The sequence below is a fragment of the Capsicum annuum genome, chromosome 6, assembly GCF_002878395.1.
Source record: "Capsicum annuum cultivar UCD-10X-F1 chromosome 6, UCD10Xv1.1, whole genome shotgun sequence".
Taxonomy (NCBI): domain Eukaryota; kingdom Viridiplantae; phylum Streptophyta; class Magnoliopsida; order Solanales; family Solanaceae; genus Capsicum; species Capsicum annuum.
The window spans coordinates 190232186-190247061 of NC_061116.1; the positions used below are offsets into that span (position 1 = coordinate 190232186).

General features: G+C 33.0%; 1 protein-coding gene across 4 annotated transcripts in view; it reads left to right on the top strand.

Moving 5' to 3' along the window:
* Positions 1-3514: 3514 nt before the first annotated feature.
* The window catches only part of LOC107854458 (ABC transporter G family member 32), a 78898-nt gene continuing 67536 nt past the window's right edge, over positions 3515-14876 (top strand). Inside the window, exons 1-25 of one of the 4 annotated variants that reach the window (XM_016699468.2) lie at positions 3516-3954; positions 4729-4849; positions 4925-5013; positions 5093-5177; positions 5670-5829; positions 5923-5999; positions 6089-6139; positions 6453-6543; positions 6652-6953; positions 7037-7315; positions 7435-7751; positions 7881-8041; positions 8145-8248; positions 8499-8655; positions 8917-9039; positions 9120-9214; positions 9304-9636; positions 9718-10008; positions 10280-10363; positions 10444-10577; positions 10655-10882; positions 11065-11236; positions 11346-11600; positions 11849-12142; positions 12536-12734. In XM_016699468.2, the coding sequence (XP_016554954.1) occupies positions 3677-3954; positions 4729-4849; positions 4925-5013; positions 5093-5177; positions 5670-5829; positions 5923-5999; positions 6089-6139; positions 6453-6543; positions 6652-6953; positions 7037-7315; positions 7435-7751; positions 7881-8041; positions 8145-8248; positions 8499-8655; positions 8917-9039; positions 9120-9214; positions 9304-9636; positions 9718-10008; positions 10280-10363; positions 10444-10577; positions 10655-10882; positions 11065-11236; positions 11346-11600; positions 11849-12121 (4260 nt within the window). In that variant the 5' untranslated portion in view covers positions 3516-3676 and the 3' untranslated portion in view covers positions 12122-12142; positions 12536-12734. Of the gene's footprint in view, positions 3955-4728; positions 4850-4924; positions 5014-5092; positions 5178-5669; positions 5830-5922; positions 6000-6088; positions 6140-6452; positions 6544-6651; positions 6954-7036; positions 7316-7434; positions 7752-7880; positions 8042-8144; positions 8249-8498; positions 8656-8916; positions 9040-9119; positions 9215-9303; positions 9637-9717; positions 10009-10279; positions 10364-10443; positions 10578-10654; positions 10883-11064; positions 11237-11345; positions 11601-11848; positions 12143-12535; positions 12735-14876 lie in introns of those variants that run through there. The other 3 variants (XM_047413628.1, XM_047413627.1, XM_047413629.1) reach the window with 3 other exon arrangements.

Consider the following 14876-nt stretch of genomic DNA (forward strand, 5'->3'; position numbering starts at 1 on the left):
CTTCTAGAAAAAAAAGTAAGAAATATATAAGCTAATGATGATCTTTATGAGGTAAATTAGTATCATAAGAAAATTAGTTTTATCAATTATAACAATCAAAACTATTATATTTATTTTACAAGAAAATAATAAGTACTACTAATTTTATAAACATATTTCAATGCAGAAAAAATACAAACAATAAATGAAAGAGATAAGCCTCTAGTATCACCCTGAACTATGATCAAAGTTGTTACGACACACTCCAACTGCACAGGGGTCCTATTATCCCCTGAACTCAAATTTAGCATATTTTTGTCATTTTTTTGTGCTAATGTGACACCTTTATTACATAAAATGGAGCCCATATCAAAGGTGTCACGTCATCTAAAATGATTGACAAAAGGTATCACGTCAGTTAAAAGGATTGATAAAAATACGTTAAAATTTAGTTTAATGGGTAATAGGACCCCGTGAAGTTGACGTGTGTCGTAGCAAATTTGGTCATAGTTCGGGGATACTAGATGTTTTTCTCGAATAAAATAAGGTTAAATTTTAAAGATTATATTTATTTTGTATAAATTATAAAATATGTAATATTCTATTAATGACAATCATAACTTATTTAATGATATGGACAATAGATAATATAGTTTCTTATTACTTGATCCTCATACTAAAAATAAATATTTTAATTTATCTGTTTAATTTGTGAAATCAAGAGAATTGTATTATATTTTTTTTCTACCCTTTAGTGTTAAATAACTATATAAAGTAACAGTATAGACAAATTTAAAGTTTCAAATTATTACTAATAAGATTAATTTAGCAAAATATACCTCTAAGTAAAATTTTCTTAAGGATTGTGTTATATCAACAAAAAGTTAAGTAATACGAAATGAATTTAGGAAGAGAGTGATAAAACACGAAAATATACGCACATGCATGTACATAAATATGTATATATACACACTTAGGGGCGGATTGTTTGGAAACAAGTTATTCCGAGATTGGTTATTACAAAATAAGTTATATTAATATGTATGTGTGATAACTTATCTCATCACTGTGGTATAAATGGTGCGATGAATAATTTTGAGACTACCTAATACATCTAATTAAACGCAAAATAAATAATCATGAACTTTGTCTCTGAATTATTATAATTATACCTCACACCAAACGACTCTTTAGTACATATAATACTAAAATAATAATCTTAAAAAATAACATTGAATTTTGTGATAGATTTATAAAAAGTATTAATTTGCGTATAAAGTTAATAAATTTAAATAAAATGTTATAAATATCAATGTTAAAAAAAATATTCATTACATATAATATAAAAAGATAGTACATAAATATAGAATTAAATTTATAAGGACCAAATGGACATTGCATAGAATAAATAAATGGAGAGTGTGATTATTGTTCAATGTTGAGGGGGAGTTTGATTTTTTAATGAAAGTTGGGGGCGAAAATGATTTTCACCCACTTTTACAAACTTAATGAATTAATTATTAAACCATTCAATCACTTCATGTATTTGCTAAATTTATATTGTTATTTTATATTTGAGGATAAGATATTTTTAAAAATAACCTATATATAACATATTTCCAAAATAAAAGATTAAATAATATATATTTTAATAATATAAATTTAAATATGCACAGTCAAAAATCACAAAACTTAAATTTTTTGTCACTATTATTATTATTATTATTATTATATTACATTATCTTTTGTTTTCTTTGTTACATCTATTATATTAGTTGTTGTTGTTATTATTTTTTTCTCTATTATTTTTTAATGTGACTTTTTTCCTATTGTATTTTCTTTTTAAATTTGTTTTGAGTGTCGAAAAAAATCTCTCTTTCTTAAGGTATGAGTAAGACATTCGTGCACACTAATCTTCTCAAATTTCAATTAGGAGATTAAATTGAATATGCTATTATTATTATTATTGTTGTTGAACCGATCAAAAGTGCAACTATCCACTTTCTTTGTTTTTTTCCTCATTCAGCTAAAAGGAATAATAGAAGGGAAAATAAATTGAAGAAAGAGCAAGCAAAATGAAATACTGCATCAAGTACACATCAGAGTTTACAATGCCAAATGTGACAATGGGAAAATACATATAGTAGAATTTAATGTGGTATGGTCCAATGCTTAGACAGAATAATAAAAAACAGCTTTTGCTCAGTTGTCACATTTATGATCTTTCAAAAAAATTGATCTATTAATGTTGACAGAAAATCTACAATAACTCTGACAAGTTTTACAATATTTAATTCAATTGAACAAACAAAAATACCACAGAGTACACTTGAAAACAAATTTACAATCATGTAATAAATATAGTAATAGTAATAAAACTTCAAGTACATATAGGAAAAATCATTTCCCTTTTCATCTATGTATTGTACGATTACTGCATTCTTGTTCTTCATCGTATACATCAACAAAGAACTTTGAAGTTCTAGGTATTCAAGGAGGTTCGTGTCAGAGTTGAGATTAATTTAAGCATATCAAAACTCGAGATATTCAATCCTGGCATCGTTTCAATTTTCCCACGTAAAAAATAAAAGATTTCCGTCAATTTTAAGCTACAAATATTCTTTCCCACTTATCTCAATTAAATTTCATAAAATGCATGTTTTTCCCTATATGATTAATCTCTTGGCTTTTGTAATTTTTAGTATCTTAATATTTATATATTATTTTTTTTTTTTCAATTTTAAGTATATGCATTGGGAGAATTTCAAGACAGAGCCTGTTCTTTCTATCGTTTAGCAAAAAAAAAAACCCATAAAAAATAGAGGTGTCCAAAATAATGTCATCTTAAGAATTTAAGACTAAAGTTTTGACATTTATTTTCAATTATATATATTATTAATATTAAAGAAGAATGTACAATATTTAGGAGGAAATAGTCAATCTAATTTTATTAAATAGGAGTAAATTAATAAGTTTAGCGTTGTATTTATAATTTTCTTAATTAACTTGAGAAAAACTAACGAAGAGAATAAGTTATTTTTGAGAATTTCTCATATTTTGCTTTTCTATCGATTTGTAGTTTGTTTAACCAAAGCTTTTAGGGGGCAAATTATTTTTTTTTTAAATTCGTCTGTTTGGCCAAACTTTTGAGAGAAAATAAGTGTTTTGGAGAGTAGCAAAAGTTTTTTAGAAGCATTTATTTTTAAAACAGTTTTGAGAAAAATACACATAGAAATACTTTTAAAATATTTGGCCAAACACTTTTTAAAACAAGTTTGATTTTACAAACTTCCCCAAATAGGCTGGTTGTGAGTGGGGGAAATGTTAATTAAAGCTGCGTTACTTTTTTCCCAACTGTTTTAACTACTTTTAGGAACTCCAACAAAAGTCTTGACTCTTGAAAGTATTATTTTGTAACCAAAGTCTACTTAGATTTCCCTACACTTGATCTGCCTCTCAAAATGTCACTTTCTCATGCATGATTTTGGTAGAGATTTGCAAAATATTGGTTGGGGGTAGAGAGGAAAATACTATTAACAATAGCACATCAAATTAATGCAAAAGTTTTCAAGCCTTCAAAGTTGTTGGACTATTGACACATCTAGCATTATTCACCATACAAATCATTTTCTCCTACTCTATATTGTGATCATATATTCTACCATTTCTTCAATTGGTAGCTGTGGCTTAGTCAAGAATGTGGAATTTCTCCTCAGAGAGCATGTACTCATCAAGAATACCTGAAAATGGAGCCAGCAAAGATGAAGAGGATCTTGTGTTAGCTTCTTTGCAGAGGTCTCCTACTTATATTCGAGCCCGGACTTCGGTCTTTCGAGGTGTTGGTGGAGAGGTTTCTTTGGTTGATTTTGGTAAGATGAAAGGTGAAGAACAGAAGGAAGTTTTGGATGTGTTGATTAATGCTATTAATGAAGATCCTGAGCTGTTCTTCGAAAGAGTCAAGGAAAGATTTGAGAAGTAAGTTTCTTCTTTATTTGTGTTTGTGCATAGTTGGTGTTACTAATTTCTGTGGAGTTTTTCATTTGGATAGAATGTCACTTGGTTTTCTAACTAGACTGACAATAATATTTATATCTTGATGCAATGGACATCGCAGTTGTACTTCCTTCCTATCCCTCATTTACCAAGAAATTAAAATAATATTACAATAATATATAGTGTCAAATATCCATCTGTGTATTTTAACATATTGTTGCAGGTTAACTGTCTTATTTTCTGGTTTACTGAACCCTTCATTATGGACATTTACCTATAGTTATCTTTGAGGTGATCTCACAGGGTAAAATTTCTTTTACATTTTGTCCATGTATAGAAGTTAAACTTGAAGAAAAAGACCGTTTGTCAACTCGATTTCAGTCTTAAAGTTTCTTACGTCGATGATTAGCACTATGCGTATATCCTGTAAGAAAGGCAAGAGACTTACCTTTTTGTTTGACATTGATTCTTGATTGTAACCAGGCCTCCTTTAGGAGGGAGTTTCAAAGAGTTATCTCTATGTATTTCAAGGATTGATTATCTGTGATATCTTTCCTGGTAGAAACTTGAAAACATTTCAACGTGATCACATCGAGCTATAGACGACATAATGGTGTCTAAATACCATTAGGACAGCAAGAAGCTGAAAGAGCTATGTGAAGTGTTATGAATCTTAAACCTCTTTCATCCACATGATCTTCAACATTATTCTTTGCATTGGTTATATTAAGTATATCTAACTAATCTAACTTTCAGGGTGAATTTGGAATTCCCAAAAGTTAGGGTTTGCTTTCAGCATCTTAAAGTTGATGCAATGGTCCATGTGGGAAGCAGAGCATTGCCTACAATTCCCAACTTTGTATTCAACATGACTGAGGTAAACCTGCAGATCTCACGTGCATGCTAAATTACTATTTCGCTACGCTAAGTCTGACAATGTTTCATGAGACAGACTTTCTTGAGACAACTGAGGATTTTTCCAAGTCGTAGAAAGAAATTATCTATCCTAAACGACATTAGTGGTTTTATACGGCCATCAAGGTACAATTTGAGCTCCTATGAAGTGTGTATCGCGTCCATGAGTTATATTTGAAATCTCCGAGGTGGTCTTGTCTTTCAGGTTGACACTTCTTTTGGGTCCACCTAGCTCTGGAAAAACAACATTGCTTTTGGCACTTGCTGGTCGCCTTGATAAGAATTTGAAGGTACAAACCTTTACTTGTTCCATCACGATGCCTATCAGTATACACCGGAAGTGTAACGATTATTTACGCTACCAATTTGATCATTTTTTGCACTATAGTAGAGATTCACCTGTAATTACTTTATAAGTGAACTGATTGTTTAAATATTTATTAGTTTTTACACCGTCAGTGCATATAACTTCATAACATAAAAGCTTAAAATGAACTAGTAATGAATTGGGTTTAAGTGGCAGTACGGCATACATACGACAATTAGTTTCCCTTACTGGAAGCTGAAAACAAATGTACACGTTATTCGTCCTTGGATATCGCTACTAGAACATCCATGAGATAATACCTCAAAATTTTAAAATCAAATTCATCATAAACAAATTTGTTAGCACAGAAATTGCTGAAAATTGTTTTTTTTGTGTTTAAGATGACATTGTAACTACCTTTTATTTCGAAAAGATCGTTTTTTCCGCTCATTAATGCAGTTAACTTACTATGAAGATATCAGGAAGAGTTACATACAATGGACATGAGCTAAAAGAGTTTGTTCCTCAAAGGACTGCTGCATACATTAGCCAGAGGGATTCACACATTGCAGAAATGACAGTGAGGGAGACACTCGAGTTTTCTGGACGTTGCCAGGGTGTCGGTTTTAAGCATGGTATTGTCTAGACCTGCTTCAGTCAACCATGCACTCTTTTACAAATACTTTTTGCTAGTTGAATTTGATATGGAACCATCAAAAAATGGGCAGATTTGCTTATGGAACTTCTAAGAAGGGAGAAAAATGCTGGAATAATTCCTGATAAAGATCTTGATATTTTTATTAAGGTATAATGTCTAAGTAGAAGTCTGCATTTCCAGGTTATATGTTTAGAGAAACTGCTTCAGCTCATGTTGATGTAATTTTTTTGTATTAGGCGGTAGCATTGGGAGAACAGACAAGTATAGTTGTAGATTACATTCTAAAGGTATGTTAGCTATGCCTGTGAGGCTTTATTAAGTTCGTTGTTAGTTTTACATGTCGAAATGCTATAATGAACCTTATATTTCTGTACTGAGTGCACGACTTTCACTGGACATGCTCGACGTGAAAGATACATAAAAAATGATTATTGGAAAAGTTATGGTCCAATTTCTGGGAAATCAATGTTGTTTTATCTTCTGTACTGCGCTTCAATAGTATCTTGTTCTAATAAAAGATAATAGCTTTATAGACATCATTTTACTTTGCGGACTATTATTTGGGCATTTTTTTTATATTCTTCTGAAATATCTGCAAAGATTTTAGGATTGGATATTTGTGCGGATACATTAGTAGGAGATGAAATGATCAAAGGGATCTCAGGGGGACAGAAGAAGCGCCTCACTACTGGTACTTGTCTTTTTCTCTGCTAGCTGACATCTGCTCGTTTAAATTATCCAAAAAAAGAGTAAAAAAAAGCATTGCTTGGACTGTTGAAGTTGTGAGACATGTATGCAGGTGAGTTGCTAATGGGTGCATCAAGGGTACTCTTGATGGATGAAATCTCAACCGGGCTTGATAGTTCAACTACCTATCAAATCATCAAGTACTTAAAGCACACGACTCGTGCATTTGATGGGACTACCCTGGTTTCTTTATTGCAACCTGACCCTGAAACTTACTGTCTGTTCGATGATATAATTCTTTTGAGTGAGGGCCAAATCATTTATCAGGGTCCCCGCGAAACAGCTCTTGAGTTCTTTGAATTTATGGGTTTCAAGTGTCCCTCCAGGAAAAATGTTGCTGATTTTCTTCAAGAGGTAATTTTGTGAGTTCAAGCATTGGACTGATGCCATATTGATAGTGCTCTTATATGGTTTGTCATCTTGCTATCTCCACACAGTTAACATCTGAAAAAGATCAAGGGCAGTATTGGTTTCTCAATAGCCCGTACAACTATGTATCGGCGACAAAGTTTGCTGAAGGCTTTCAATCCTTTCATGTTGGTAATGCATTGGCACTGGAGATGGCTATACCATTCGACAAACGTGACAATCATCCAGCAGCTCTGTCCTCTAGTACTTATGGTGTGAAAAAGTTTGAGCTTCTCAAAATCAGTTTTGCCTGGCAGTTGCTATTATTAAAGCGAAACTCAGCTGTGCTCATTTTCAAAGTCACACAGGTCTTAAATTTTAACAGTTCTTCTGTGACAGAAAATCTCAGTACATGTAGCTCCATTAAATCCAATTTAGAGTTATACTGTACGTAGTTGAGATGGACATAGTGATTTCTATTTTGCAGCTCTTTCTGATTATCTTGATTATGATGAGTGTGTTCTTCCGTTCAACAATGCATCATGATACACTTGAAGATGGAGCTGTTTACCTCGGTGCTCTATACTTTGCAATTCTTATGGTTCTTTTCAATGGTTTCTTGGAGGTGCCTATGCTGATAGCAAAACTTCCCGTTCTTTACAAGCAGAGAGATTTTCACTTCTACCCCTGTTGGATATATACTCTTCCATCTTGGCTTTTGAGTATTCCCACATCACTTTTAGAGTCCATTATTTGGGTTGCAGCTACATATTATGTGGTTGGCTTTGATCCTCAAATAACCAGGTATATGTTTTTTTTTTTTTTTTTTTTTTGATTATTGGTTCTATTTGTTTCTTCTTGTTTTAGTTTCTGTATTAGCTTTTCACCATGTTTGATAGAGGTAAGACAACTCATTTTGATTAATTACTTCAGGTGCTTCCGTCAGTTTTTGTTGTATCTCTCATTGCATCAGATGTCAATAGGACTTTTCCGCGTGATGGCAGCTCTAGGCAGAAATATGATAGTTGCTAATACCTTTGGATCGTTTGCAATGTTGGTAGTCATGGCTCTAGGAGGATTTGTTCTTTCAAGAGGTCATCTACACTCTCATTTTGGCTCATTGATAAAGTTACTTCACCCCGAAAGAAAATGGCTTTTATTCAATAAGGTTTGTAGTTGAACTTTCATATTTTACAGATAGCATCCCAAGTTGGTGGATCTGGGGTTACTGGTTTTCCCCTTTGATGTATGCCCAAAATTCAGCTTCAGTAAATGAGTTCCGTGGCCATTCTTGGGATAAGGTAATTTGGTATTCTGGTATCTATTTGTGTCTGTTCATATCCAATTACATGGTGTCGAAGGCCTTCTATCTTGTAAAATTCTTTTAACACTTTAGAAATGACTACTATAAAAATGCCACAGCACTCAGTTGATGCTTCAGAAAAAACTATATACTAATGTAGCTCATTTAAAAAGAAAAAAAAAAACTAGCTCATTTGTTAATCAGTAATACTGTTGGATATAGATTTACTTTTCTTTTTAAACTGGCAGAGATTTAGGGACAACAAGACATCTCTAGGTTTGATGTTACTGAAGGTTCGCAGCTTGTTTCCGGAGGACTATTGGTATTGGATTGGTGTTGGTGCATTGATTGGGTATATAATATTGTTCAATGTCCTCTTCACGATATTTCTGACTTACCTCAACCGTAAGTTTCATCTTCTAAAATCTTATATACACTCATCATATAAAGCTACTTTTCTGGTTCTTAAAGTTTTACATTGCGACGAGTTTATAGAGAAAGCCAAGCTGTCCAAACGAATTGAGAAAAAGAAAGGTGTTTGGTAACGTGATTGCTCTTAATGCAAATTGATGTACTCGTAGCAGCATATACTTTCTTCCTAGCTGTATAATATTGAGATATGCTAACAGTAAATGAAACTTATCATGTTTTTACAACTTTTTGCAGCATTAGGAAACCAGCAAGCAGTTGTTTCAAAGAGAAAGAACCACAACAAGGACAAGGAACAAGAGAGTGAACATAACATTGTTCCATTTGGAGAGTTTTTGAACCATTCACACTCATTCACTGGTTTGTTAAAGCGTTTTCACTTTCAAGATTTGCTTTTTAGATTCAATGAGAAGATATTCATGACTCCAGTTTCTTGGCAGGAAGGGAGATCAAGAAACGAAGAGGCATGGTTCTTCCATTCCAGCCTCTTTCCATGTGTTTTAGAGACATTAGTTATTATGTTGACGTTCCCCTGGTAAACCAACAGCAGTTCAATTCTAGTAAGCAATGAATGTAGTTGTTCCACAGCAAATTCCTTATCATCGTCCAAAATTATTTCTTCAGGAGCTTAAGCAACAAGGGCTAGTAAGTGATAAACTGCAGTTACTAGTTAATGTTACTGGTGCATTTAGGCCGGGCGTGCTTACTGCATTAGTTGGTGTCAGTGGTGCTGGTAAAACTACTCTAATGGATGTTTTAGCTGGTAGGAAAACTGGTGGACATATAGCAGGCAATATCTATATTTCTGGACACCCCAAGAAGCAAGAAACTTTTGCAAGGGTATCTGGATATTGTGAACAGAATGATGTTCATTCCCCCTGCTTAACTGTCCATGAGTCACTACTGTTTTCTGCTTGGCTCCGGTTATCTTCTCAGGTTGACGTGAAGACACAAAAGGTAATCGCTATAGTTCCTTGAACTTATGATCATGTCATAATTTGTACATAAAGAATCTGAGGAAGGACCATATTTTTGCAGGCTTTTGTTGAAGAAGTAATGGAACTAGTGGAACTAACTTCATTACGTCGAGCTTTGGTTGGCCTGCCTGGAGTGGATGGATTGTCAACAGAGCAAAGGAAAAGGCTGACAATTGCAGTTGAGCTTGTAGCCAATCCTTCAATAGTTTTTATGGATGAACCTACTTCAGGACTAGATGCCCGGTCTGCAGCTATAGTAATGAGAACAGTGAGAAACATTGTCGACACTGGAAGAACAATCGTCTGCACCATCCATCAGCCTAGTATAGATATCTTCGAATCATTTGACGAGGTTTTCATCTAAAATCTTGTTCAGTACACACGTATTCTTGAAGTTAACACTGTAATAACAGTTTTAGCAGTTATATACCATAACCTTAGTTTTCATTTATGTGATCCACCATCACATCGAAGATCAATCACATAAGGGTAACATTAATCTTAGAAGCACTTGAATGTACATACTAGATTTTTACATGAATATGATGAATGATAGACTTTAAGATATGATTAGTACCTTTGGCTTCTAAAGTAAGACATGATTCTACTTGGTATGTATGCAGCTTTTGCTCATGAAAAGAGGTGGACAGCTCATTTATGCTGGTTCACTAGGAAACAGATCATGCAAGCTTATTCAGTATTTTGAGGTAATCCTTTAGCTGATCAATTCAGAGCTTGCTATGCCTTAAAACTGTATAATAAATGATCCAATTGTAAAATTTTTTAGGCAATTCAAGGAGTTCACAGAATTAGGTCTGGACAGAACCCTGCTGCTTGGGTTCTTGAAGTCACTTCTTCAGCAGAAGAAAATCGCCTTGGTGTAGATTTTGCGGACATTTATAGAAAGTCAACTCTATTCAGGTATCTATATGTGTGTATGGTGAAGAAACTATCTGGTTTGCATATTTTATAGTTGACTATATTTTCTGTCATTTCAGGCAAAATGAGGAAATGGTTGAAAATTTAAGCAGACCACAAGAAGATTCAGCTGAGCTACATTTCCCAAGCAAGTACTCTCAGTCCTTTTTCGGACAGTTTCTTGCATGTCTTTGGAAGCAAAACCTGTCCTACTGGCGGAATCCACAGTATACTGCTGTGCGCTTCTTCTACACGGTCATAATCTCATTGATGTTTGGAAGTATATGCTGGAAGTTTGGTTCTAAGAGGTTTCTTTCTTGAAACATTGCCTTCACCACTCAAAACTATATAAATCCGTTTACTCATTTGATCTTATGACACATTTTGCACAAGACAAATGTTACTCAAGTGTATCCTCGTAATCAGAAAACTGAATGCAACTTCTTAACTTTTCACTGTTTCTGTCAATCTGCCAATCTTTTCACCACAGGAGTAATCAGCAGGACATATTAAATGCAATGGGATCCATGTATGCAGCTGTTCTTTTCATTGGAATCACAAACGCTTCCTCTGTCCAACCTGTGGTATTTATTGAGAGGTTCGTCTCATATCGTGAAAGAGCAGCAGGGATGTACTCAGCTCTACCCTTTGCATTTGCACAGGCATGGCATCTTTATATTCTTCGTGTGCTTTTCTATATGATCGGATGTAAGACTTGGTACGCGAAATGTGCTTGCGAATCTTAAGTGGATAACCTTACTGTCTTTGCAGGTCACAATTGAATTTCCATATGTTTTCATACAGACACTAATATATAGTACCATATTCTACTTCATGGCATCTTTTGAGTGGAACGTCTGGAAGTTTGTTTGGTACATATACTTCATGTACTTCACTCTTCTATACTTCACTCTCTTCGGAATGATGACAACTTCAGTCTCTCCAAACCATAACATCGCGGCAATTCTTGCTGCACCATTCTACATGATGTGGAATTTGTTCAGCGGATTCATGATTTCTCGAATGGTAATGCTTTAACATGTTTCTACCATCACACACAAATGCTTGTTAACAATCTTATTTCTCGTGTATGTCGGCATTTTATCTGAACGATCATCAATGAACTAGATCGAATTAGAATAAAATAGATTCACTCAGTAACTTCCATAATAAGAAGAGGTGAAATTCCAAATGATCACCGCATATGTTTTGTAAATATATTCAGTTAAATCTTGGATTTTACCTTTTCACTGACTTTGTTGGTCTAATTTCAGAGAATTCCTATTTGGTGGAGATGGTACTATTGGGCTAATCCAGTTGGCTGGAGTTTATATGGACTTTTAACATCACAGTATGGAGAAGTAAATGAACATCTCCGGCTTGCTGATGGTGTTCATACAGTAACAGTAAAAAGGTTCATTAGAGAGCAGTTTGGCTATAGACAGGAATTTATAGGCTTAGCTGGTGTTGCAGTTGTTGGTTTCTGTATAATCTTTGCAGTAACCTTTGCTTTTGCAATCAAGTGCTTCAACTTCCAGAGAAGATGAACATTATAATAGAAGCACAAGGTAATATACATTGCAAATGCTTGTTTTATCAATAGACTTTGTGCTCCCAAGAACTAAAAATAGTCGATGGATGTATAAATCGTGTATAATCGGTATATGATCAATGTATACGGCCTAAAACGTAAATAGTGAATCTGGCTGGCAAGTGCATATACTCCCTCCATCCGAGCTTAATTAGAAACCGAGTTTAACAAAGAAAAAAGGACACTTTTGATAGTTGTGACATAAACAAGCCATATACATTTGTGTAGCCATAAAATACTCAAAAAATATACATATATTAAGTGTTATGCCACTTTATTTGAATTCTGAATTTGCTATTAGCTGAAGAATACAAATTTTGCAGTTATTAGTTTAGCAAAAGAGCTAACATACATTTTATTTCTCTTGCAGGATTCTGTTTTTAGTTTTGACTCATTGATCAGCTTAAAGAGAATAAGGATTGCAACTACATATATTTCTCATGAATTTCTGTGACATTCATTTTATATATATAGATCAAATTCTGTGTCACATATATGAAGTTGTACATAAGGAAAACCCTATATTTTTTATCTCAGAAACAAAAAAAAAGCTTACATCTTTTTTTTCACCTCTTCTACTTCTCTTGGCAAACACATTTTTTATTAGAGAGATTATTGTTTATGAATTTGATACAAAATGTTGGAGCAAAAGAAATATTTTATTCCACATTAGGAAGGATGGTTAATACTAAATTTTTGGTATAACTAATCCTGGAATTGTTTATACCAGAAAAAATCCAACAAACTATGAAATTAAATGTTGATTGAGCTTTAATTTGATTATAGATTATGAAATTGAAACTTAAAAGTTTGAGTTATTGAAATTGTATTTGGATATTCATTTTAACTTGAAATTTTTTTTAATTAAGTTTTGTAAGTAAATGTCCCAAAAATATTGGAAGGAACTAAAATATTTCAAAATCTGATCAAATTTCATTGCTAAACAAAAATTTGAATAGACAATTTGAAAACACATAATATATAAACAATCATTCAAACTTAGCCTCTCTCCAAATGTGACTGTACATCTACAAGTAACTTAATTTGATCTCAACTGACAACTTAAACTCCAACTCATTCTCATTGTGTCTCTGGACACCCAACGTCGCGTGACATCTAAATATGAAAGTGTTTAAATGATCATTATGTAAATTAGAGTGTCCAATTGACACATCATAGACGACTTGAGGTGTCTAGATATGCAGATTGAAGTGTGCTTGTCAGAGGTCAAATTTAAATGTTTATTTATATATTATGCCTTTTTAAAATCTGCCACCAACCCAATCTTCATACATTTGCTATAATGAATTAGAAAATACATCGGCTAATATATGTAAATGTGGGCTTTGAGTTGTAGGTGTCAAAAGAGTTTTAAAATGAGGTGTAGGTGACACAAGTCTTAATTATTGAGTGAATGTGACAATTATTTTATTATGAATTAAGAAAGTTGAAAAAATTTGAAAATAACCCACAAGTTTTTTAATTTACACTTTGATCCAAATGTTAGTTAATATAATAGGAAATGGAGGGAAAAAAAGGCGCGTTTCTCTCTCTTTTCATCCGTTGTTATTTTCTCTCTTCACTTAACTATTGTTGTTCATTGTTGCTGCTGCTTTATTCATCATCTTTTACTTCATTATCATCTTCATCTTCTTCTTGTCGACCATTGTTGCTGTTGTTGTTGTTGTTACCGCTACTGCTGCTATCTAACCAATTTCTTAGGTCAAATTTTGTTTCCTACATCACTTTCCACTTTGGCATTACTTCATAAGTGACTTTGGTAAGTAAAATTATGATTTTTATTCGAATTTGTCATCTGGGTACATAGTTACTGTTGTTTTTCTAACAATAGATAGAACTCGATCATGAATCCAACGTAAGTGCCCACAATTTAAATAGATCACCCATTTGGTGCATTAGACGAGTAATCTGTTGCAACAGACTAGTTATTTGTTGTATCAGACTGATTATCTGTTGCATCAGACTGATTATCTGTTGCAACAAATGACTAATTTGTTTGGAACAACACAAATCAACCCGTGCCACAAACCCAACAGATAACCAATATATTTCAACTCTTGCTATTGCTACTGGATTCAAAATTATTCCCTACGTTCAATCATCGACATATTTGTTGAGGAGATAATAGACAGAATGAAAATTAAATATTCACTCTGTCTCAAATTACCCGTCCTTATCTATTTGGAACAACACAAACAGCCCCTACCACAAACCCAACAGATAACCAATATGTTTCAACTCTTGCTATGCAAACTGGATTCAAAATTATTTCTTACGTCCAATCGTCGACATGTTTGTTGAGAATATAATAGACAGAATGAAAATTAAATACTCCCTCTGTCTCAAATTACCCCTCCCAAATTTTCTAATTTAATTTCTTACTTTACATGTCTTTTTTCATTAATCAAGAAGAGATAATTTTTTTTTCATGTTTTACCCTTTGGATTAATCACTTTTTCTTCAAATTAAAATATAAACATTATTTAATAGGGGTATTATGGTAAACTAGGCATGTTATTAATTATTTTTCTTAATCAATGTGCCATCTCAATTTGGGACGGGTAATTTGAGACGGAGGGAGTATGAATTAAAATGTCAAAGCCTTGCAACAGACTAGTTATCTGTTGAAATAGACTAGTTATCTGTTACATCAGACTGATTATCTCTTGCATCAGACTGCGTATCTGTTG